The 24,843-nt window shown below is 55.8% G+C and overlaps 1 protein-coding gene and 1 pseudogene across 8 annotated transcripts in view; one reads left to right on the forward strand and one right to left on the reverse strand.

The window, feature by feature from the left end:
* LOC105494393 (heparan sulfate proteoglycan 2) overlaps window positions 1-24,843 on the forward strand; it is a 116,832-nt gene that overhangs the window by 53,350 nt on the left and 38,639 nt on the right. For 6 of the 8 annotated variants that reach the window (XM_024796759.2, XM_071098926.1, XM_071098914.1 and 3 more), the window contains 27 exons: window positions 33-182; window positions 3,602-3,765; window positions 4,271-4,450; window positions 4,547-4,743; window positions 4,852-4,999; window positions 5,979-6,106; window positions 6,424-6,510; window positions 6,599-6,657; window positions 6,832-6,899; window positions 8,440-8,580; window positions 8,686-8,862; window positions 9,050-9,229; window positions 9,344-9,462; window positions 10,086-10,197; window positions 10,358-10,471; window positions 10,554-10,681; window positions 11,077-11,163; window positions 11,672-11,721; window positions 12,002-12,096; window positions 12,332-12,472; window positions 12,735-12,926; window positions 19,333-19,425; window positions 19,778-19,858; window positions 20,071-20,301; window positions 20,932-21,045; window positions 22,759-22,886; window positions 23,031-23,117. In XM_024796759.2, the coding sequence (XP_024652527.2) occupies window positions 33-182; window positions 3,602-3,765; window positions 4,271-4,450; window positions 4,547-4,743; window positions 4,852-4,999; window positions 5,979-6,106; window positions 6,424-6,510; window positions 6,599-6,657; window positions 6,832-6,899; window positions 8,440-8,580; window positions 8,686-8,862; window positions 9,050-9,229; window positions 9,344-9,462; window positions 10,086-10,197; window positions 10,358-10,471; window positions 10,554-10,681; window positions 11,077-11,163; window positions 11,672-11,721; window positions 12,002-12,096; window positions 12,332-12,472; window positions 12,735-12,926; window positions 19,333-19,425; window positions 19,778-19,858; window positions 20,071-20,301; window positions 20,932-21,045; window positions 22,759-22,886; window positions 23,031-23,117 (3,451 nt within the window). The remainder of the gene's footprint in view (window positions 1-32; window positions 183-3,601; window positions 3,766-4,270; window positions 4,451-4,546; window positions 4,744-4,851; window positions 5,000-5,978; window positions 6,107-6,423; window positions 6,511-6,598; window positions 6,658-6,831; window positions 6,900-8,439; window positions 8,581-8,685; window positions 8,863-9,049; window positions 9,230-9,343; window positions 9,463-10,085; window positions 10,198-10,357; window positions 10,472-10,553; window positions 10,682-11,076; window positions 11,164-11,671; window positions 11,722-12,001; window positions 12,097-12,331; window positions 12,473-12,734; window positions 12,927-19,332; window positions 19,426-19,777; window positions 19,859-20,070; window positions 20,302-20,931; window positions 21,046-22,758; window positions 22,887-23,030; window positions 23,118-24,843) is intronic. The other 2 variants (XM_071098909.1, XM_071098924.1) reach the window with 1 other exon arrangement.
* LOC112428983 (large ribosomal subunit protein eL31-like) lies at window positions 2,104-2,521 on the reverse strand (annotated as a pseudogene).

A 24,843-nucleotide genomic window follows, 5' to 3' on the forward strand; every position in this document is an offset into this window, starting at 1 on the left:
AGCTGGCTGCAGCCCCCTCCCGTGCCGCCCAGCAGGCCCCTGCCCTGACGGCCACTTCTACCTGGAGCACAGCGCCTCCTGCCTGCCCTGCTTCTGCTTTGGCATCACCAGCGTGTGCCAGAGCAGCCGCCGCTTCCGGGACCAGATCAGGCTGCGCTTTGACCAACCCGATGACTTCAAGGGTGCGTTGGCGGGCGGGTGAGCGCTGCGGGAGGTGGGAGGTGGGTACCAGGCTCCAGTGGGCACAGAGGATAGATGCAGACAGAGGGGGCCAGGTTTTGGGAAGGAATACGAGTCACTGAAGAAACACTGAGCCCTGTCAAAAAAGCATTTCGGGGGGAAAACCACCATGTTTAGGAAAAGCCAAATCCCCTCTTGCTACCTACCTGCTTCAGGTTACGGAGAGGACGGGCTCTGGAGCCAGCTTCCTCCTTCAGATCCTGACGTGGACGCTGTCCACCTGTGTCCTGGGTCAAGTTACCCACTATCTCGTGTCTGCTTTCTCATCTATAAAGTCGGGGGGTGGAATAATAACTACCTCCCAGGGGTTGGTAAGGACTTAGTGGAGTCGCATATATAAGCCTCTCGGAATTGTGCTCAGCCCATGGTCAGCACCCAGGAGGTATTTGCTAATGTCACAGTCATTGTCCTCATTCTGAGAGGCAGAGGTGCCAGTGTACCCAGAGTATAGGAGCCCAGGCTTTGGCATCTCCTTAGCCTGAGGGTGGCCTCCAGCTGCACCACTTACTGCCGCTGTGTCTTTGGGCAAGTCTCTTGGCTTCCTTGGGCCTGTTTTCCCAAAGATAGAGGCAGGCGGCTGGACTCAATTCTTTCTGGCTCTGAGAGGCAGAATGGCAGCATGGCTGAGAGCATGAGCCCGGGCACTGCCTGGACTTGGGCTCAGGTCCCGGCTCTGTCGTGTCCCACCTGGCATCAAGCAGCCCTCACTTCTTCATTGCAGAGGATTAAATGCATGTAGAAAGTTAGCTCCAAAGCACTCAACACATTTTATGCCCTTTTGTTGGTTGAGGAACCTAAAAATGACTTGTATAAGACTTAGTTACCTGGCCAGGCATGGTGGCTTATGCCTGTCATCCAAGTACTTTGGGAGGCTGGGAGGGAGGCTTGCTTGTGGCCAGGAGTTCAAGACCAGCCTGGGTAACATAGTGAGACCGCATCTCTACAAATAATTAAAAATGAAAAATCTAGCCGGGCATGGTGGCTTGCGCCTGTAGTCCCAGCTATTTGAGAGGCTGAGCCAGAAGGATCTGTTGAGCCTAGGAGTTTGAGGCTGCAGTGAGCTATGATCACGCCATTGCACTCCAGCCTGGACAACAGAATGAGACCCCATCCCTAAAAACAAAACAAAACTTAGTTACTTCCCAGAGTTGTTCCCCAGCATGTTTAGAATGCTAATGGCCATGGCCACCATTTGGTGAGCAGGCAGTTGGCCCTGTGGCTTGACCTGACAGTCATCGAACTGCCAATAACCCTTGCAAGGTCAGGGCTGATTTCACAGTTTTAAGATGAGAGCCCCAGGGCTCTGAGAGGTTGTGGAACTTCCATGCCTGGGTTCCCACAGCAGTTTAGAGGGGGAGCTGAACCCAGGGCTGTCTGATTGGAATCTGGATAGTCCAGGGGAGGGAGTGGTGGGAATTCCATGGTGAGCAGGTGGCCTGTGTGTGGATGGTGACCAGGAGGGAGGAGGCCTGAAGACATCCCCGGAAAGCAGGCAGGAAAGAGGATAGAGTAACCTAGACCCGGGGCTGTGCTTGGTCGTTCTGTGGGTGAGGAGCTGGACCCCCCTGTGGTTGCAGGGGGTTAATTCAGGATGAGCGGGAGAACCTATTGGCAGACAGATGTGGACTCCATGTAAGGAAGAACTTGCTAAGAGTCAAAGTTGTCCAGAGCTGGGAGGGACGGTCTTTGGAGGTTGTACGCTCCCCATTCATGACAGCTGCACCACCTAATGTGGCAGTCAGTGACCATGTGTGGCTCTTTAAACTGATACAACGATTCATTCCTGAGCAGCACTACACACATCTCCAGTGCTCGGTGGCCACGTGTGGCTAGTACCATTACTTTTTTTTTTTTCAATTTTGTAACTTTATTTGATGTATTTGACGATCAGCGATTAGTTCTCATCCACATTGACTGTCTGTAGATTTTTGAAAGTGGTAACAGGTACGTAGGTAACCAAAGTATAGAGCTTATTTGGTGAATCTTCATCCTCATTACGTTTTCTGGACAGCCGCACACGGATTCGGTATGGGACATTCCTTATTCCTTTGGCCCAGACAGCTTTGTTGAGCCTGGTATCAATGCGCACATCTGGAGTTCCCATCTCCTTCATGGCAAATTTCCGAATCTCTTTGAGTGCCCGAGGGGCACGCTTCTTGAAGCCCACTCCATGGATGTGCTTGTGAATGTTGATGGTGTAATCTCAGGTCACCACCTCGTTGATGGCAGAACGGCCCTTTTTCTTCTCGCCACCCTTCTTTGTGGGAGCCATTCTGCCGGGTCCAAGTTGGAAAGCACCATTACTTTTAATGGCAAAATCAGCAATTACTTTTGTACCAACCTAATAGTTACCATAATGAAGAGTATAGGTACAGGATATTTTCACTCCACCGAAAGTTCTCTAGGGTGGAGCTGTCCTAGCGATCTGGGGGATGCAGTCAAGGGAATTCCCGTGTGGGGTACTGTGCATATGTGTGTGTACATAGGAGAGGGTTGGACTGGATGACCCGTCATAACAACAGCAACAATAAGAGCTAGCCATTTTATGTCAGTTTTCTCATTTTAGCTTATACCTCTAGGAGGCAGGCTACTTTAAGCACCATTTACAGATGAGGAAACTAAGGCCCTTGCCCAGGCTTACAACACACCTGGACTTGAGCGCCTGTTCCTCAGCCCTGTGTAGCTCTCCTGCCGGCAGGGTTGTTCCAGCACTGAAAGTCTGTGGGTCTCTTAGCAAGAAAGGCCCGGAGAAGTCTGGCTGCAAAGAACCCCCTGGACCTTTCTTTGACCCTATGGTTCCCAAATGGTTCCCCAGCCATCATTCCATGGCATCGACTTTCCTTTCTCAGAGCATGCTTCGGGAAATGCTGCTCCAGTATTTGGGAAGGAGGAAAAGAACTGCATTTTCTTTTTTCTTTTCTTTTTTTGAGACAGAGTCTTGTTCTGTGGACCAGGTTGGAGTGCAGTGGCACGATCTCAGCTCGCTGCAGCCTCTGCCTCCCAGGTTCAAGTGATTCTGCTGTCTCAGCCTCCTGAGTAGCTGGGACTACAGGTGTGCGCCACCATGCCTGGCTAATTTTTTTTTTATTATTATTTTCACCATGTTGGCCAGGCTGGTCATGAACTCCTGGCCTCAAGTGATCTGCCTGCCTCAGCCTCCCAAAGTGCTGGCATTACGGACGTGAGCCACCGCACCTGGCCAAAACCTGCATTTTCTTCACTTTGGAAGAGAGATCGAAGTTTTCTTGAAATCAAATTTCCCCTAGAACTTTCCCATCTTTTTCTGGGTTGCTGCCCCTCAAGGTGGGTGTATCAGGCAGGCCCAGGCTGCAGCCCTTAGCCTCTCTCTTGCCACCCGCAGGTGTGAATGTGGTGATGCCTGCACAGCCCAGCATGCCACCCCTCTCCTCCACGCAGCTGCAGATCGACCCAGCCCTGCACGAGTTCCAGCTAGTCGACCTGTCCCGCCGCTTCCTCGTCCACGACTCCTTCTGGGCTCTCCCTGAGCAGTTCCTGGGCAACAAGGTGAGAGGCCTGGGCTGCCGCCCTGGGTGGAGAAAGAATCCCCGTGGGCTCCGCTCCCTCTGCAGTTGGTGGACAGCGAGGCAGACTTGGGGGGAAAGGTGTTGCTGTGCCCTGATGCAGCCCCCTGTGGCAGTGGCTCAGCCATTCAGGGCAGGACCTCTCCCTGGCACTGCTGGCTTGGGAAGAAGAGCTGGCCTTCTGTCCTCCCAGGAGCCCTCCCTGACCGCTCCCCCATGCCTGGGTTGGGTTCTGTGCCTCCGCACTGGCTTCCCTGGGCACCCTGTGCACTGCCTGATTCCACACCCTGCCATGGACCAAACACCCTAGAGTCAGAGCCTGAGTCTCACCCATCTCAGGTTCCCTATACCTAGCTCAGTGCCTGGCACACAGTGAGTCTCAGGTAGGCACAGTGAGGGAGGAGCTGGAAGACTGTAGGCACCTTGTAGGCACGATGGGTGTCAAGTGTGCCCACAGCTGCCCGCCCTGATCCACCCTGTTGTGCCAGGTGGATTCCTATGGTGGCTCCCTGCGTTACAACGTGCGCTACGAACTGGCCCGTGGCATGCTGGAGCCAGTGCAGCGGCCGGACGTGGTCCTCGTGGGTGCCGGGTACCGCCTCCTCTCCCGAGGCCACACGCCCACCCAACCTGGTGCTCTGAACCAGCGCCAGGTCCAGTTCTCTGAGGTAGGTGGTGCCTGAGCCCTTAGGGCTGGGAGCAAAGGGGGATTTAGGCTGAGTAGGTGCTGATGTGTGACCCCTGCCACCTTCACCCGTACCCAGGAGCACTGGGTCCATGAGTCTGGCCGGCCGGTGCAGCGCGCGGAGCTGCTGCAGGTGCTGCAGAGCCTGGAGGCCGTGCTCATCCAGACCGTGTACAACACCAAGATGGCCAGCGTGGGGCTGAGCGACATCGCCATGGATACTACTGTGACCCACGCCACCAGCCATGGCCGTGCCCACAGTGTGGAGGAGTGCAGGTGCCTGAGCCGGCAGGGCTGGGAACCACAGAGGCCCTGGCAAGGATAGAGGAGAAACGGCAGGGCCTCACAGTCCTTGCAGCGACTCTCTCGGTCCTGTCCCCACAGATGCCCCATTGGCTATTCTGGCTTGTCCTGCGAGAGCTGTGATGCCCACTTCACTCGGGTGCCTGGTGGGCCCTACCTGGGCACCTGCTCTGGCTGCAATTGCAATGGCCATGCCAGCTCCTGTGACCCTGTGTATGGCCACTGCCTGGTGAGTAGAGCCAGCTGGCACTTGGACACTAAAATAGGAGCAAGGACAAGGTGCGAGACTCCCTGTGTTCATGAGCTCAGCACAAGCCTCCAGAATGAGTGTCATGACTGCCAGATGGACTATCATGACCTCTGGATGCAATAACAGAGATAGAGGCTGGGCGTGGTGGCTCATGCCTGAAATCCCAGCACTTTGGGAAGCTGAGATGGGTGGATCACTTGAGGTCAGGAGTTCGCCACCAACCTGGCCAACATGGTGAAACCCCGTCTGTACTAAAAATAAGAAAATTAGCTGGGTGTGGTGGCGCACGCCTGTAATCCCAGCTACTGAGGAGGCTGAGGCGGGAGAATCACTTGAGGTGGAGGTTACAGTGAGCCGAGACTGTGCCACTGTACTCCAACCTGGACAACAGAGCGAGACTCTTGTCTCAAAACAACAACAACAAACCCCAGAGATATAGCGTCCAGACAAGGGAGGCGATGGCCCTCCTCTCCCCCACCCTCATCAGACTAATCCTGGAGAGTGTCAAATGAAGAAGCATGACCTGCAGAGGGCAGCCCTAGGGGGAAGAGCCCTTAGGGTGATACCTTATTTCTTAGGAATAGTGGCGAGAGCTGGGATTGTGGCGCTGACAAAAGAAAAGACTCAAGCAGGGCAGCATTGTCATCTCCAAATCCCTGCAAAGGTGTCGGGCAGAAGAAACAGACTCTGGGGAGTAGAACTGGCCAGTGGGTGCAGATTGGAAGAGGGTCGATAGGTCGATAAAAAGCAGGCATTTGGAATCATCTATGGGACAGGCTGCCATGTGAGGTGATGAGCTCCCCATCGTCTATAAGTGGTTGCAGTCGATGGTCCCCTGTCTGCAAAGCCGTGCCTCCAGCGTGATGGGGAGGCTGAGCCAGACAGCCTCCAAGGCCCCCCACAGCATCTGGCCCAGTTCTGCTCTAGAAGTTGAGCCATACCCTCTTCCTTCTCCTAGAATTGCCAGCACAACACGGAGGGGCCACAGTGCAACAAGTGCAAGGCTGGCTTCTTTGGGGATGCCACGAAGGCCACGGCCACTGCCTGCCGGCCCTGCCCTTGCCCATACATCGATGCCTCCCGCAGGTCAGCCCCGGCTCCGGGTGGGGGGGTTTGGCTGGGGGCCGTGCAGCAGGCCGGGAGAATACTCTGGGCAGGGAGGCGGGAGACTTGGATTCAGATGTCCGCCTGGTCACTAAGTTATTCCGTGCTCCTTGACCTCTCTAGGCCTCTGTTTCCTTGTCTGTATAATGAGCCCCCTGACTTCCCATAGTTGCTGTGCCGGGCAGGAAGATGGTGTCATGCCTCATGGCACACTGTGTCTGTGTGGACAGCAGTCATTTCCCAGGGTGGGAGGAGAAAGCCTGACCGCAGCCCTGCCCCTGTCTACTTGATACCCACAGATTCTCAGACACTTGCTTCCTAGACACGGATGGCCAAGCCACATGTGACGCCTGTGCCCCAGGCTACACCGGCCGCCGCTGTGAGAGGTGAGGGAGAGCCTTGGGGGCTGCAGAAAGGGGGCTCCTGAGTGGGGTCATGGAAGTGCCACTGACGGGGGCCCCCTTTTTCCCCTAGCTGTGCCCCCGGATACGAGGGCAACCCCATCCAGCCCGGCGGGAAGTGCAGGCCTGTCAGTGAGTATGGCTGCCACCACCCCCGACACCCACCTCCCAACCCAACCTGGGCTGTACACCAGGTACCCTCCCTCCCTGCCCCAGCTCATGATCCTTAGAGAGCCGCCGTTCCTCTGCCTAAACTGTGTCTATCCCATTCCCACCTGCCCTGCCAACACCTACTTTGTGTCCCAGACCAGGAGATTGTGCGCTGTGATGAGCGTGGCAGCGTGGGGACCTCCGGCGAGGCCTGCCGCTGTAAGGTACGCATGCCATCCGCCACCCACCCAGAGGCCTTGGGCCCAGCACCACAGCTGGGAGAAGGAGGAAGGAAGCTCTGTCCTCTCCATAGATCCTCGGCCAGTGGGTGGTAACATAGTCAGAGGCTAGTGGACCTGGCTGACCGGCCTTCTGTACCAGGAGAGGTGGCCTGGTGTTGGGAAGGAGCACTTGTTAGGGAGTCAGGCGACCTGAGTTCAAGTCCCAGTCATTCTTTATGCAGCCTTTGTATCTGCATTGTACCTTTGCTTTTGCCATACTTTGTCCATTGTCACATTGATACAATGATATAGATATTAGTGTCCCCAGTTTGTGAATAACGAAATGGAGGCCAGAGAAGGGAGGTCTCTTGCTTTAAGAATGGGAGCATCAGCCAGGCGCAGTGGCTGACGCCTGTAATCCCAGCACTTTGGGAGGCTGAGGTGGGTGGATCACTTGAGGTCAGGAGTTCAAGACCAGCCTGACCAACATGGTGAAACCCCATCTCCACTAAAAGTACAAAAATTAGCTGGGCGTGGTGGCGGGCGCCTATAATCCCAGCTACTCAGGGGGCTGAGGCAGGAGAATCATTGGAACCCGGGAAGCAGAGGTTGCAGTGAGCCAGGATTGTGCCACTGCACTCCATCATGGGCAACAAGAGTGAAACTCTGTCTCAAAAAAAAAAAAAAGAAAAGAAAAGAATGTGAGTATCAAGTGTCAGTGTAAAAAAGAATGGACCGATTCTGGAGTCAGGCACTCCTGGTCTTCAATCCCAGAGTGGATAAGCAAGCTGAGTAACTTTGTGCAAGTCATTTCACATCCCTGAGCCTCTGTTTCCTCATGTGAGGGATGAAGGTATCATCTACCTCTCAAGGTCCTTAGGAGAGTTAAATGAGGTGATGTCAAATGGAAAGCAGAACAGTGCATGAAACGCTCCATAAATAGAAGCAGCAATTATTTCAATCAAGTTGCTGTATTTCAAACTTAAATTTATTGGTGAACCCCCCTGGCAGCCAAAGAGAAAAGGGAAAAATGCTTGCCTAAGCACTTGTTAAGTGGGAATTACTGTTCAGGTGGTAATGATGCCTCATACATGTGCTCTTTCTTCTTCTTTTTTTTTTTTTTTTTTTTTTTTTGAGATGGAGTCTCGCTCCCATCGCGCAGGCTGGAGTGCAGTGGTGCGATCTCGGCTCACTGCAACCTCCACCTCCCAGATTCAAACGATTCTCCTTCCTCAGCCTCCTGAGTAGCTGGAATTACAGCTGTGTGCCACCATGCTGGGCTAATTTTTGTATTTTTAGTAGAGACAGGGTTTTGCCACGTTGGCCAGGCTGGTCTCAAACTCGTCTGACCTGTGGTGATCCAGCTGCCTTGGCCTCCCAAAGTGCTGGGATTACAGGCATGAGCCACTGCGCCCAGCCACGTGTGCTCTTTCAGTGGCTCCCCTGGGTCTCAGGTTCTTATCTGGACTGAGGGTGGATTCGGCCTGAGCTCCAGGCAGCCTCTCCCCTGGGCTGTCCTTCAGCTCCAACTCTGTGCCTGCAGAACAATGTGGTGGGGCGCTTGTGCAACGAATGTGCTGACGGCTCTTTCCATCTGAGTACCCAAAACCCCGATGGCTGCCTCAAGTGCTTCTGCATGGGTGTCAGTCGCCAGTGTACCAGCTCTTCCTGGAGCCGTGCCCAGGTACCTCTGCAAGGTGGGCGGGCAGGACCACCAAGCCCTGGGCTGGAAGACCAAGTGCCAGTCCCAGGCCATGGCCCCCATCCCAGCCCTTTCTCCTCCTCCCAGGTGCATGGGGCGTCTGAGGAGCCTGGTCACTTCAGCCTGACCAACGCTGCAAGCACGCACACCACCAACGAGGGCATCTTCTCCCCCACGCCCGGGGAACTGGGATTCTCCTCCTTCCACAGACTCCTATCTGGACCCTACTTCTGGAGCCTCCCTTCACGCTTCCTGGGGGACAAGGTGGGTAGTGGGTGGGAAGGGAAAGGAAACTCCAGGCAGCAGGAACAGCACAGGCAAAGGCTTGGAGGCAGGAGGGTCGTGGTGCCTTGGGAGAACAGTGAGATACATCGCATGGAAAAGGTGGCTGGAGCAGCGACAGGGCCCGAATTCAGGCCCCTGCTAAGCTCCTATCTAACCCTGGTCCCAGGTGACCTCCTATGGAGGAGAGCTGCGCTTCACAGTGACCCAGCGTTCCCAGCCAGGCTCCACACCCCTGCACGGGCAGCCATTGGTGGTGCTGCAAGGTAACAACATCATCCTAGAGCACCACCCGGCCCAGGAGCCCAGCCCCGGCCAGCCCAGCACCTTCACTGTGCCCTTCCGGGAGGTGAGCAGTTCTGTCCCCCGGGGACAGGGGTGCGGGCAGGCCCTTGCTCCCGCCTCTCCAGCATCAATACTCCAGGACATCCGGGGCTGAGCACACATGTCCTTTCCTTGGCAGCAAGCCTGGCAGCGGCCCGATGGGCAGCCAGCCACACGGGAGCACCTGCTGATGGCGCTGGCAGGCATCGACACCCTCCTGGTCCGAGCGTCCTACGCCCAGCAGCCCACTGAGAGCAGGTGTCTGGAGCGGGGCGGGAGGACCAGCATGGGCTTGGGGAAGGGACTCTGTCTACACGGTGCAGTGCGGCACAGCCACTTACAGACTGTGTGACCCTTTTGTGCCTCACTTTCTCTGTCTGTGAAATGGAGAGTCTAACAATGTCTCTGTTACAGGCTGGTCTGGGGCCAGGCTCCCTAGAAGGAAGCCTGAGACGGGGATTGGGGTGCACGTGATTCACAAGGAGAGGGACGCAGGAGTGGGGAGGGCCACGCAGGGATGTGGTCACAGGTCAAGTCTAGCCCCAGCCTCAGCCCACGGGGAGCTCTGGAGAGTCACTCACCGGAAAGTGGTCTTACTTTCAGGCATGAAGGCTCTTGTAGCCTGTATCAGCCTGTCATTGGGTACCCCAGGGGGACAGGGTGGTATAACCTCTCCAGGTAAGGAAGGGTGATGGTTTGGAGTAAGTTGCAGATAACAGCTATTTGCCACGGCCCTCGCAGCCTCTGGAGAGCTGGACAGGGCCCCAGCAGCGCTGTGACAGGGCTGTCGGGAGGACTGACCACACCCTCCGAGTGGAGGACTCCAGGCGTGCCAGGCAGAGAGCCAGCGGTCCTATTCATGCGGGGTCTTGTCACGCCAGGGTCTCTGGGATCAGCATGGACGTGGCTGTGCCTGAGGAAACCGGCCAGGACCCCGCGCTGGAAGTGGAGCAGTGCTCCTGCCCACCCGGGTACCGCGGCCCGTCCTGCCAGGTGAGTCCTGGGCCCCACGCCGGCCCAGCCAGCCCCTCTATGGTGCTCCCCACCCCTTCTCCACGAGCCCTCCCCACTTCCCCAGCCCTGGCCATCCAGTGCCCCTACCCGAATGGGCCATGTTCAGAAGGCCCTCCCACTGCCATCTTTCTGCCCCCAGGACTGTGACACAGGCTACACACGCACACCCAGTGGCCTCTACCTGGGTACCTGCGAACGCTGCAGCTGCCATGGTCACTCAGAGGCCTGCGAGCCCGAAACAGGTGCCTGCCAGGTGAGTCCTGCCCTCCTTCCCCCCACCCCAGCGATCTGTGGCCTCTGGGGGCCCAGCCTCAACTCACATCCTGCTCCTCCAGGGCTGCCAGCATCACACAGAGGGCCCTCGGTGTGAGCAGTGCCAGCCAGGATACTACGGGGACGCCCAGCGGGGGACACCACAGGACTGCCAGCTGTGCCCCTGCTACGGAGACCCTGCTGCCGGCCAGTGCGTCCGGTCCCCGCCCGCACCTGCCCTGCCCTGAAATGTCTACCACCCACTCCCACACACCCTTCCTCCAGGGCCCTTCTGAGAGGCAGTGGTTAAACCCTGGCCTTGCCGCCTCCTCAGTGTCACTTGGTGTGAAATACACTTCACTTTCAGGGCCTCAGCTGCCTCATCTGTGAAATGGGGTAGTCCACCCTCCTCAGCCCCTTGTGTGAGAGTTGAGTGAGGCGATGCATGTGGAACTCTTAGCACAGTGCCAGGCGTGCAGTGGCACTCAGGACACATGAGTTCACATGCCTGTTCTTCCCCTCCCCTCTTCCCTGGTCCTGAAGGAGAATAAGGGGAGAGGTAGGAGCCACTGCGTTACTGACTAGAAATCTGCCCCCTATACTCAGGGCTGCCCCCACTTGTTTCCTGGACACAGACGGCCACCCCACCTGTGATGCGTGCTCCCCAGGCCACAGCGGGCGTCACTGCGAGAGGTGAGGCAGGGGGTGGAGAGGGTGGGGGAATGCACACGGGGGCACACAGGGGGTGTCCCTCGAGTCCTCGGGCAGGGCCCAGCCCTCCCAACCCAGAGGAATCAGGGATGCCTCTCACTCTTAACCTTGCACAGGCCCCAGAAGACAGTCAGCTCCCCTCCTCGGGAGCCTCAACCTCTAGCCCAGAATTCAAGACCCTCAGACATACATCCTAGCCTGCGGTTCACCTTCAGCCCCCTGGTCCCCTGCCCCAGCCAGGCCAGTCTTCCCACAAAACCCCTGCTTCTTCCTGAAGCTCCTGGGTTCCTGACTGCCCCGATTCACTGGCTGTGTGGTCCAGGGCGCATCCCTGCTCTTCTCTGCCCAGTTTCCCCGTAACATGGGCGAGTCAGGCTGTTGGTTTCTTGTAGTGCACGAGACCATTGAATTCAGTATGAGACCCCCAGCCCAGCCCTGGGCTTCTGCTTGCGTTCATCCAAAATTCATCAGAGGCTTTCTCTCTCTGCAGGTGTGCCCCTGGCTACTATGGCAACCCCAGCCAGGGCCAGCCATGCCGGAGTGAGTAAGATTGGGGAGGTCGTTGGGGTCGGGTTACCCAGTGTCCCCAGGTGGAGCTAGGACAGAAGCCTTTACTCCCTTTTGGCTTTGCCTGTCCAAGCCTCAGTTTCTTCATTTGTAAAATGGGGATAGGAGCAGGCCCCACCACTTCCAAGGGCTGTCGTGAGAGTGTTGAGTGCTCACGTCAGAAATCAGAGCTCCCTCTCGGTGAGCAGAGTGGAGGGAGAGGAGTGCTGGGTGGTGGCTTTGGGGCTCCAGCCATGGCTTTCTTCCACCTCAGGAGACGGCCAGGTGCCAGGGCCCATAGGCTGCAACTGTGACCCCCAAGGCAGTGTCAGCAGCCAGTGTGACACTGCTGGTCAGTGCCAGTGCAAGGTCAGTCCGAATCCCTGCCCCGAGGGACACGCTCTGCCCCACTGCCTGGAGCCTTCGGGGAAATCAGGCAGCATCTGGTGGAAGCCGAGACCTGGGCATGGGGGGCAGAGCATGGGGAATGGGGCAGGGGCTGCCCAGGGCTGCTGGAAGCGGCCGGGGAAGCTGGCCTCAGGCTGCTGGGGGTGCAGGAGACCCACTGAGTCCCCTGCCTGCCTCCTTCCATCCACCTACCCAGGCCCAGGTGGAAGGCCTCACCTGCAGCCACTGCCGGCCCCACCACTTCCACCTGAACGCCAGCAACCCCGAGGGCTGCCTGCCCTGCTTCTGTATGGGCATCACCCAGCAGTGCGCCAGCTCCGCCTACACGCGCCACCTGGTAAGAGCCTGTGCCGCCCAGCCCCAGGCGGGGTTGCCACCTGCTGCCTGGTATTGTCCATCTCAGCACTGAGCCCAGTGACCCTCATCCCTGCCTCAATACCGTCACATGCCCCCATTATTTCTCTCCCAGCCCTGATCTCAGCAGGACCCCATTCCCCACCTTAACACCCTCCCGTGCCCCATCCCCCACCAAGGCACCCCATCCCCCACCAAGGCACCCCAGTGCCCAGGCTGACGCCTCCTTCTTTTTCCCCTGCCAGATCTCCACCCACTTTGCCCCTGGGGACTTCCAAGGCTTTGCCCTAGTGAACCCACAGCGGAACAGCCGCCTGACTGGAGAATTCACTGTGGAACCCGTGCCCGAGGGTGCCCAGCTCTCTTTTGGCAACTTCGCCCACCTTGGCCACGAATCCTTCTACTGGCAGCTGCCGGAGACATACCAGGGAGACAAGGTGGGCCCCAGCCTGGCACCAGGGTCAGTGGTGACTCAGACATGAGTTCACCTCTGCGCCGTCTCTCAGCAGGCAGGCACCTGCCACCTGCATGGCCATATCGTGGTTAGCCACGTGGCTTTTGCTGTCCCATAGACATTGGTCTAAACCCCAGCTCTGCTGCTTGCCAGCCAGACACCATTTGATAAACCTCAACTTCATGGTGGCTGAGGGGATTGGAGATCACGCCTGGCACATAATAAGTGCTCAGCTGTTCATGACTTTTAGCTTTCATGCAGTTATTCAACAGACAGGTCCTAGGAGAGGCTGGGAAATGCAAAGACGAGTGAGACACAGTTTCAGCGTCATTCACATGCCCACTCCAACTTCACTCATCCGCGCTGCTGGCTCTGTGCCTGTGTTGGACACAGTAATTCTCATCATAGGTCATGTGTGTTGAGCTCTCACTCTGTGCTAGGCAGCGTCCTTTACAAGTCACAAATCACAACTCTGTGAGCCAGGTCCTGCTACTGCCCCATTTCATAAATGAGGAAACTAAGGCAATGGGGCTCGGTACCTTACCCAAAGCCCCGCAGCTGGGAGGTGGGAATGCTGGAATCCAAACCCAGGTCAGAGGCTGCCCTTCAAATGCTCTGCTGAAGGCCAGATCCCACGCCTGTAATCCCAGCACTTTGGAAGACAAGAGGCAGGAGGACCACTTGAGCTCAGGAGTTTGAGACCAGCCTGGGCAATGTGACGAAACCCCGTCTCTACAAAAAAATACAAAAAATTAGCCGGGCGTGTTGGTGCATGCCTGTAGTCCCGGCTAGTTAGGGAGGCTGAGGTGGGAGGATCACTGGTGCCCGGGAGGGGGAGGTTGCAGTGAGCCATAATTGCACCATTGCACTCCAGCCTGGGTGACAGAGTAAGACACTGTCTCAAAAAACAAACAAACAAATACTCTGCCAGTCAGAGGTGAACCTGTCTTTGCTACTCCAGAACAGGGTCTGGTGGGAAGGTGGTGATGGTGGTGGCGATGGTGTTGTGGGGGGCAGGGACTCAGGGCTGGGCTCTGGGACAGCCTGCCCAAATGTGTTCCTTGAGCAGCACAGGCATCTGGTCGCACCCAGGGCAAGTGGGTCTTGGCACAGGAGTCCACTGCTGGTCGAGGCCAGTGTTGCAGCAGATGTGCCCCCAGGCAAGGGGTGAGGGGGCCAGGGACACCTGGGAGGGGGCGCTCTGGGGTTGCCCCATCCCTGTTCCTCGGACAGAGCCAGGTACTCCGGGCTTCTCCCAGGGCTGGCTGCCTTCTGGTCCCTTCTCCCCTCTCCCTTCTGGGGTTCGCTATCTCTTGGCCTCTCTGCTGCTCTGTCCTGCAATTCTCAGACCTATCTCTGTCTCCTGTCCTGGCATTTCCCTGTGCCCCATAGGGAGAGGCATACTTTGCGCGGATGCGCCGGGCTCACCAGGTAGGCCCAGGATGTGCGTGCTGTGAAGTTGGTGTGATGGGGTGTGGCGCCTTCTTGGGTGCTCCCAGCCCTGTGTGGGGAGATGCGCAGTGCCCAAGGCACTGGGGGTCTGCATGAACCCAGGCAGTGTCCCATGGCCCCAGGGTTGGAGTCAGGAGGGTGTGTGCCCCACCTTGCCTCACCTGCTGTGTTCTGGTCCTGGTGCCAACCGTCTGAAGTCAGAATGGCAACTGAGGTAGCAGGGAGACTAACCCGATGCTAATCCACGTGACTGTATCTAGCCCCCCAGGTTCTCCTGGCCCTGCCTGTCAAGCAACCACTGTTAACCCTCTGTGTGCACGTGGGCGACCTGGAGTTAACCCCGGGGTGCCAGCCTGGAGAGGGGGGGCATGCATCTTTCTTCCTAATTAGTGTGGGCCTTTCTAACTACCACGTCCATGGGTAGAGGACCCTGCCCATGGCTCCAGCTCCGGGACCTTGGGAGGTCTTAGCTGGCCTGCTCCCTCCATTTCATCAGAACCGCACGTCCCTCTCAGAGGAGCAGTTGCGGGCAGCCATGACAGCTGGGAGGATCCCAGGGCCCCCAGAGGGCAGGGACCAGGCACAGCAGGCATCACAGGTAACTGAGGACCTGGCTAGGACAGGTTGTAGGAGACCAAAGAGCTGAGTCCAGGCAGGCACCTGAGCAAAGACCCCAGCCTTCCCGGGCCATTTCCCCTATGCCAGGCCAGACCCCAGCCTGATGCCTGGTCTGCTCTGGTGTCACCCTTGGGAAACATTCCAGAACCATGAGTGGCTTGGGCGGGTGCCAGGGCACACACAGAGAGTCAGGCCGAGGAGCAACAACCCCCTCCAGATGCCCCTGGGGCTGCCTCCAGCACTTCTGCCCGTCCCTTGCTGGGCACCCTTTGTAGGACTTCTCCCATCAGTCACGGCCCATAGGCAGCCAAGCCCATCCCAGGATATCCCCGCCTGGCTCAGGAGGAACAAGAGGGCAGTGGGTACAAGGGCCAGAGTGCCAAGTATCAGCACTTGTGAGCTAACAGTGCATAGCGGGTGGCTGGCTGGGCCTGCAGGGAGGTAAAGCCTCACGGACGTCCTTTCTGTCCCTCTCTGCTCCCTTTCACCGCTCTTCGGCTCCTGGTCCCCCAGGTGGACGAGGCTCAGAGACGGATGGATGCTGAGATCTGGCAGCTTCTGTCCAGCTTTGCTGCCCACCCGCAACCCCCTCCCCAGGGGCTCTCTCCTCATCCCCAGCCTGCAGCTGCTCTGAGAGCAGCACCCCCTTCTTCCTCCTCCTCCTCCTCCTCCACCTCTTCCTCAGCCTCTCTGTCTTTCCCACCAGGCTCTCAGGTATGTGCCAAGGTGCCCATCAAGGGATCCCCGCCCACCATGCTTTCTAGACTTCAGTCATTTCTGAACCAACTTCACCAATTTCTGTGAACTACTTGGACTATTATTTCTTTCAAATTTTCCTTTAACTCAATCATATACCAACTCAGTTAGGCTGGTTACTTGCTTTCAAATACATATGAAAGGAGCCACCCCATTGGAATTGTTCACTGATGTGCTGTGTAAACGTTGGGGTCCACAAGAGACCCACCAGATGGGAGGAGAGGCGGACCCAGGCCACGCCCAGAGACATCAGCTGGGGACCTGGGCCGGGATTGGAAAGAAAGTCGTCCAAAGAGCAGGGCCAGGACCTGCACTGTCAGGTGGGGGTGGGGGGCTGGCTCTGTCTCTGCCCTGCCACTGGGCCTCTCTCCCATGACGGTCCACCCCTGCCGGGACCACCTCCGCCCTCCCACCCCCACCCCCGCTCCCCTCCGCTCTCACCACCTGCCCTTCCCTCCTAGTTCTCTCTCTCCTACGAAGGCTTCTCTCTGCTCCCTGGAAGCCTCTATTACTGGCAGCTGCCCCGGGCCTTCCTGGGGAACAAGGTAACAAGGATTTGGGGGGATTATAGGGGTATCATGGAATCCTAAAATATCAGAGGGCCCTTTGTCAAGGCCCTTTATGACACACAGAGGGAGACCGAGGCCCACGGTGGGTAGACACTTGCCTGGGACGTTCAGGTCAAAGCACAGCTGAGACTGAAGTCAGCCTGCCCGTGTCCTTCAGCGGGCCCTGACCCCTGACCCCTGGCCCCTGACCTCTGTCAGAGGAGCTGTCTCGCCTGGGAGGGTTCCTCTAGTGCCTTTTCTCTGGGCTTTCTTGACCTTGTGTCGAGACGCCTAGTTTTTGGTACTGCACTCAGTCATTCAAGAAGCATTAATTAAGTATTTACTGTGTGCTGCGTCATGTACAGGCAGAGCAGGCAGAGTGGGCCCTGCCCTCCCGTAGTCCATCTGATTATCATTCCTATCACCATTGGTATCATTATTATTATCATCATGAGTGCTGGCATTGGCCTTAGATGAGTATTAATATTGCCTCTATTTTGTTCCAACAATTTCAAGTACCTCTTAAGAATACACATAACAGGCTGGGCGTGGTGGCTCACACCTGTAATCCCAGCACTTTGGAAGGCCGAGTCGGGTGGATCACGTGAGGTCTGAGACCAGCCTGGCCAACATGGTGAAACCCTGTCTCTACTGAAAAAACAAAAATTAGCAGGGCATGGTGGTGGGCGCCTGTAATCTCAGCTACTTAGGGGGCTGAGGCTGTAGAATCGCTTGAACCTGGGAGGCGGAGGTTTCAGTGAGCCAAAATCGTGCCACTTCATTCCAGCCTGGGCAACAGAGCAAGACTCCATCTCAAAAAAAAAAAAAAAAAAAAAAATTCAGCTTCCTGGCTGGGCGCGGTGGCTCATGCCTGTAATCACAGCACTTTGGGAGACCGAGGCAGGTGGATCACCTGAGATCAAGAGTTCGAGACCAGCCTGGCCAACATGGTGAAACCCTGTCTCTGCTAAAAATACAAAAACTAGCTGGGCATGGTGGCGGGCGCCTGTAATCCCACTACTTGGGAGGCTGAAGTGGGAGAATTGCTTGAACCCGGGAGGTGGAGGTTACAGTGAGCTGAGATTGCACCACTGTACTCCAGCCTGGGCAACAAGAGTGAAACTCCATCTTAACAAACAAACAAACAAAACAATAGGCATGACATGTCACAAGGTACATTCAGAGAAGTGTGACGGAGGTTGAGGGGTGAGGATAAGGAGCGATCTGCCGGAGCTGAGGGTGGAGCTGGAGTACTGCAGGATTATCGAGCGTGATGTGCGTTCTCAAGCTGTGCAGAGTGTATCACCGTTTGTGTCCTGTATTACGTAATCCTCATGATACCCTTCAAAGTGGGTGTTACTTTTACTTCCATGTCCATGTCAGGAAAGTAGGGCTCGGAGAGGTTAAGCGACCTGTCCAAGGCTGTATAGCCAGTAGAGCTAGAGTCTGAACCCAGGTCATTCAGACTGTGGAGTCTGCCCTTTTAATCACTATGCTGGATCTGGGCACAATGGCTCACACCTGTAATCCCAGCACTTTGGAGACTGAGGCTGGAGGATCGCTTCAGGCCAGGAGTTGAGACCAGTTTAAGCAACATAGCAAAATCCTGTCTCTAAAAAGTTAAATAGGCCAGGCATGGTGGCTCATGCCTGTAATCAAAGCATTTTGGGAGGCTGAGTCAGCAGTTTGAGACCAGCCTGAGCAACATAGGGCAATCCCATCTCTATTTAAAAAAAAAAAAAATTGAAAAAATAAATAAATTATCTTAAAAAATCACTTGTGCTATACACACCCGCAACTTGCTAGAAAGTCAGTCCCAGAAACGGCTGTGAACTTGCTGGCATTCAAAGCAAACAGGAAACCAGTTCTTTTGTGGTTATTTGGTTACACTCTAAAATTCCTTACCACGCCTTGAGCTCATGGAGAACATCCCTGGGGCCCTTGTAGCCCGGGGCCAGTGTGTAGTCAGTAGGTGTTTGATGAATGCTGGTTAGCTGAGTGAACACACAAACGAACAAAGGGGTAGACTTGATGCAGTTTGGTATTGAGATGAACGTCTACCCTGGTGGCAGAGGAGAAAAGGGAAAGTCCTGTGGGGCAGAGCTGGGGGGCCTCAGCTGTCCTGTGAAGGTCCCGTGCAGCAAGAGTAAGGACTCTCTGGTCATGAGCAACACAGTACCTAAGTCCAGTGGGCTTGTCTGCAACAAAGAATCTATTGGTTCATGCAACTGCGGAGTCTAAGCATGTCTGGTATCAGGCATGGCCTTATCCAGGGGCTCATTAGGGCTTTATCTTGGTTCTCCAGCTTCTCATCTGACTGCGGAAGGGACTTTCTCTGGCCTGGTAGAAAGAGCAGAAGTACCCGGGTTACTTGTCTATTCCTGATGGGGTGGCGAAGGGCAGTGGTAGGTTATGCAGATTGACCAGGCCTGACTCATGTCTCCACTATAGAGGAGGAGGGGATCAGGGCCCTCAGACCACATGCTCTTCCTGTGCGGAGAGAGTTGTTCTTTATAGAAAACCAGGGTTTAGCTTCTAGAAGGGAGGAACTGGATTCTGGGCAAACAGAAACCACCTGCCTAGGAGGCAAGGTTTCCGAGGGGCTGCCCTCAGCCTCACCCCCATGGCTGAGAACTTTTGAAGCTTCCGCAGCCTCCCCTTGGTGGTCATTGTCATTACCCTTGTCTGCCTTATGGGAAATTACTGTCAATGAAAGCAGACCTGGAGTTTGTTCACTGGCACCGTCAGGCAATGGGGAATAGAGAACCTTGCAGAGCGAAGAGGCTGCTCAGCATCATCACCACCATGTCTGGGGCTGCAGAGGAACTGAGAAATGTCCTGTTTCCCAGGCAACCGTGGGCCATGCACCCTGACCTATTGGTTTGGGCAGGGAGGGAGTGAGGGAGTGTGGCACACTCACACCCCAAGGCCGCCAGATGCTCCATCCCTCACCTGTATGGTCCAACACTCACACCCCAAGGTCAGTCTGTGACCTCTGGACTTGCCTCTTTGCAGGTGGCGGCCTATGGTGGGAAGCTGCGATACACCCTCTCCTACACGGCAGGCCCACAGGGCAGCCCACTCTCTGACCCCGACGTGCAGATCACGGTGAGCATTTGGATGCCATGCTGGGTGGGCAGAAGGGCAGGATTGAAGCCCGGGGCACCCTCGGCATTTGTCCTTTGTCCTTTCCATCCAGCACTCAGTTTCCTGGCACAGGCTGGAAGAGTTAGGCCTGTGCCCCCACATCCCTGCCTGGTTGGACACGACCCAAGCAGAGGATCCTGCTGCTGGGAGAAGGGGGCAGTGGGCATGTGCCTGACTCCTTTGGGCACGTGAGCTTGGGAGAGCAGAGAGGTGGGAGATTGGGGGTTACGGAGAATCTAGGACTGGTGGAGGACACCCTGGCACCCCAGGGACCCCTCGGCTCCCCTTCCAATCCTGCTGGTGTTCTTCCCAGGGCAACAACATCATGCTAGTGGCCTCCCAGCCAGCGCTCCAGGGCACCGAGAGGAGGAGCTACGAGATCGTGTTGCGAGAGGTAAGGGGCACCTGACCACGCTGTGTCTCACCCCACCCCACCCTCCACCCTGACTCGGAGCCTGGCTTTGATGCCCACCCTGCCTCTCGCTCCCCAACCTTCACCTCGCAGCCCTCAGTCAGTGCCTGCAAGGCAGGAGTTGGGGGGTGGTAACTGCAGGAGCAGCCCACAAAGCCCAGTGCCCCCGCCCACGTTGCCACCCCCCAACCCAGGAATTCTGGCGCCGTCCCGATGGGCAGCCAGCCACACGCGAGCACCTCCTGATGGCACTGGCTGACCTGGATGAGCTCCTGATCCGGGCCACATTCTCCTCCGTGCCGCTGGCGGCCAGCATCAGCGCAGTCAGCCTGGAGGTCGCCCAGCCCGGGCCCTCCAGCGGACCCCGGGCCCTCGAGGTGGAGGAGTGCCGCTGCCCCCCAGGCTACATCGGTCTGTCCTGCCAGGTAAGCGTGTGGCCGGCTCCACCACCTCTGCACGGGCACAGAGGCATCAGCAAGCAACTCAGCCAGCATCACCACAGCCTTGATTACCATCAGAACTATAATGACCCCGGCATCTGGGCCCTGCATGTGTTCCTCCCGACAGCCCTGAGATACGTATCATTATCCCCTTTAATGGGTAAAAAAATAGAGGTGCTGAGGGGCGAGTGTGTCCCGAGGGCACATGGCTAATGTGTGGCAGAAACTAATTTTCAACCTGGGTGTGATTGACTCCAAAGCCTAGCATGTCCTAACCGCTGGGCAGTGCAACCTCAAGCATGGGCCACGCTCTCCGGAGGTTAAAACCCAGTTCATGCCCGTGAGGGGGCCCACCAGAGACAGGGAGCCAATTCAGAATCACAGATTACTCCAGCCCAAAGAACAGCACAGAGATGCCTCCAAGAGGTGAACAGTGTGGACTGGGAGAGGGCCGTGGACAGGAGGACACACTGAGCAGAAGTGGGGAAGGAGGAGCGCCAGCCTGTGATGTACCAGCGTCACCCCTGGGAGGACGCTGGAGGGAGGGGTTCTGGGTCTGCTGGCTGTGGCTGGGGCGCATTGGGAACAGAGGCCGACCTTCCTCTCTGCCCCCAGGACTGCGCCGCCGGCTACACGCGCACCGGGAGTGGACTCTACCTTGGCCACTGCGAGCTGTGTGAATGCAATGGTCACTCAGACCTGTGCCACCCGGAGACCGGGGCCTGCTCGGTGAGCTGCAAGCGAGGCCAGGACAGGGGGTCAGCTCAGCTGGGCCTGGGTGGGGGACCAGGCTGGACAAGGCAGGCATCAATCCCGGGGATCAGGGTCATGGGGCATGGCCTGTGGTTCGAAGCACCTGGGTCAGCAGACCAGGTCACTGGGCATGGTGGGGTGGCCAGAGCTATGGAGTAACATCCTTCTGTGTAAAGAAAAAACTTTGGTTCCTTACTATTTTTCTCTTTTTCTTAAAAAAAAATAAATTATCTAATAGAGATGGGGTCTCCCTTTGTTGTTCAGAAGGTCTTGAACTGCTGAGCTCAAGCAATCCACCTGCCTTGGCCTTCCAAAGTGCCGGGATTACAGGCGTGAGCCACCACACCTGGCCTTTTTACTTTTTTTTGAGACAGGGTCTCAGTCTCGTTCTGTTGCCCAGGCTGGAGTGCAGTGGCGTAATATTGGCTCACTGCAACCTCTGCCTCCTGGGTTCAAGTGATTCTCATGCCTCAGCCTCCCGAGTAGCTGGGACTGCAGACATGAGCCACAGCGCCTGGCCTCATTACGTATATTTTTTTATACCTGGACTTTTCAGAGTAGCATGTATATAGCCCCCCAGGGTACGCGGTGAAGGGGCAGCTGGTTGACAGCCATAAGCTGAACTTGGAGCAAGGAACACCTTATGTTGATACAACAAACAAGAATCTCTTTGGAGGAGAATCTGTAACCCACATGTTTTTATGAGGATGCACATATTTTCTTTTACTTTTTTTTTTTGACATGGAGTCTCGCTTTTGTCACTCAGGCTGGAGTGCAATGGCACAATCTCGGCTCACTGCAATCTCCGCCTCCCCAGTTCAAGTGATTCTCCTGCCTCAGCCTCCCGAGTAGCTGGGGTTACAGACACCTGCAACCATGCCTGGCGAATTTTTGTATTTTCAGTAGAGATGGGGTTTCACCATGTTGGCAGGCTGGTCTTGAACTCCTGACCTCAGGTGATCCACCCACCTCGACCTCCCAAAGGGCTGGGATTACAGGCGTGAGCCACTGTGCCCAGCTGATAATGCACATATTGTTAATGCTCTGCACCCAAATACCTGAGTGTATACCTTTCCTTTGCTATCAGAGGTACTTACGGAGAAAATAGAATCAGCATCACCCTTTTTGACAGCTATTTGAATGGATGTACTTTTTAATTTATCCAATTCCGTATTCGTGGATGTTTAGGTTTGTTTCCAGCTTTTTTTTTTTTTTTTTTCTGAGATGGAGTCTCGCTCTGTTGCCCAGGCTGGAGTGCAGTGGCACAATCTTGGCTCACTTCGACCTCCACGTCCTGGGTTCAAGCAACTCTCCTGCCTCAGCCTCCCGAGTAACTAGGACTACAGATGCACACCACCCCACCCAGCTAATTTTTGTATTTGTTAGTAGAGATGGAGTTTCACCATATTGGCCAGTTGGCCTTGAACTCCTGACCTCAGGTGATCCACCCGCCTCGGCCTCCCAGAGTGCTGGGATTACAGGTGTGAGCCACTGCTCCCGACCCATTTTGCTTTTTATAAACACGACAGAAATGAGTGTCCTTGTAATGAAATCTTTGTGCCCTTCCATGATTCTTTCTTTATGATGAGTTCACAAACTTGGAATTTCTAGATCAAGGGATTACAACCCCGAAAGGTTTCTGGTAGATTTGGCCTAATGGCTGGTGCCTGCCCCCCTTGTGCCCTGCAGCAATGCCAGCACAATGCTGCAGGGGAGTTCTGCGAGCTGTGTGCCCCCGGCTACTACGGAGATGCCACAGCCGGGACGCCTGAGGACTGCCAGCCCTGTGCCTGCCCACTGACCAACCCAGAGAACATGTGAGTGCCCTAGCTCAAGGCCCAAGGACACACTTCCACTGGGGAGTGAATGGAAGGTGCTGCATTGTCTTTTGGGGCAGAAGTGAAGGGAGCAAGATGGAGAGTGGGCTTCTCATGACCTGACCTTTGCCTCCCCAATTCCAGGTTCTCCCGCACCTGTGAGAGCCTGGGAGCCGGTGGGTACCGCTGCACAGCCTGCGAACCCGGCTACACTGGCCAGTACTGTGAGCAGTAAGTTTGTAAACAGAAGTGGGGGAAGGATGGAGGACAAATGGTGGACTCCCAAGTGAGAGCCTTAAAGGGTGTTGCTCAGAAGAGTCTTTTCCAGGATTATGCTCCTTCCCTGCCCCAAACCCTTCTAAGTTGCCCCATTGCCCTTGGGACAAGCCCAACCTCCTTAGGCAGGTTTACTATAGCAGCTTCATCCCACTTCTGACACCCAACTCTGTACTTTAGCTGGGCTTGACTTTTTAAATTATTTTTCTTTTTCTTTTTTTTTAAACTGAGACAGGGTCTCACTGTGTTGCCTAGGCTGGTCTTCCTGGGCTCAAGCAGTCCTCCTACCTCAGCCTCTCAAAGTGCTAGGATTACAGGCGTAAGCCACCACGCCCAGCCACTTTTTGAATTCTTGATGTTCAGGCTTTGCATATGCTGTTCCCTCTGCAGGAACAGTCTTCACCCCTAAACCACCTCTTCCTGGCTAACTTCCACTTAGCCTTCAGACCCAGCTTCATTCAGTCATTCAGCAAATTTTTATCAAGCAGCTCCTGTGTACCATACTGTGTGCTGAGGTGTTGGAGATAATGGAGCGAACAGAACAGATTCCACCCCGGCCCTTACGGAGTCTGCCATCTAATAAGAGATCAGCCCTAATGGGAGATAAGACAGGAAAAAAGTAATTGTGCAAATGTATATTTACAAACCATAGGCTGGGTGCGGTGGCTCATGCCTGTAATCCCAGCACTTCGGGAGGCCGAGGCAGGCGGATCACAGGGTCAGGAGATCAAGACCATCCTGGCTAACACAGTGAAACCCCATCTCTACTAAAAACACAAAAAATTAGCCGGGCGTGGTGGTGGGCACCTGTAGTCCCAGCTACTCGGGAGGCTGAGGCAGGAGAATGGCGTGAACCCGGGAGGCGGAGCTTACAGTGAGCTGAGATCGCGCCACTGTACTCCAGCCTGGGTGACACAGCAAGACTCTGTCTCAAAATAAATAAATAAATAAATAAATAAATAAATAAATAAAATTTTAAAAAACCATGATAAGTTATCTGAAAGAAGAGTACAGCCTGCTCTGAGGTAATACAAGAAGTCCGATCCTCTTGGAAGCCTCCCTGGCTCTCCAGGCTGGGCCAGTGCCCTCCTCTGTACCCGCACAGCCCTGATACACTTCCTGCATTCTCATTTTCACATAGAATTTCCATGTTGGGTTCCCGGCTAGTAAGTTCCACAGACCAGGGACTTCATCATGTTCATCGTTATATTTCCAACAACACCTATAGCACATGCCTGGCATGCAGTCATTGCTTAATGGACGTTTGCTGGCCGGGCGCGGTGGCTCACACCTATAATCCCAGCACTTTGGGAGGCCGAGACGGGCGGATCACGAGGCCAGGAGATCGAGACCATCCTGGCTAACATGGTGAAACCCCATCTCTACTAAAAATACAAAAAATTAGCTGGGCGTGGTGGCGGGCGCCTATAGTCCCAGGTAATCAGGAGGCTGAGGCAGGAGAGTGGCGTGAACCCGGGAGGCACAGCTTGCAGTGAGCCAAGGTCACACCACTGCACTCAAGCCTGGACGACAGAGCGAGACTGCATCTCAGGAAAAAAAAAAAAATGGATGTTTTCTGAATGAATTTCTCTGGAGAATAAAGACCTTACCTCCCTCATCACCCAGCCTGCTAACCCTCCCTTACACTCCCCTTTCTCAGTTCACCAGCGCCCTGTGTTGG

This window comes from Macaca nemestrina, chromosome 1 (genome assembly GCF_043159975.1).
Source record: "Macaca nemestrina isolate mMacNem1 chromosome 1, mMacNem.hap1, whole genome shotgun sequence".
In the NCBI taxonomy this organism is placed as follows: Eukaryota; Metazoa; Chordata; class Mammalia; order Primates; family Cercopithecidae; genus Macaca; species Macaca nemestrina.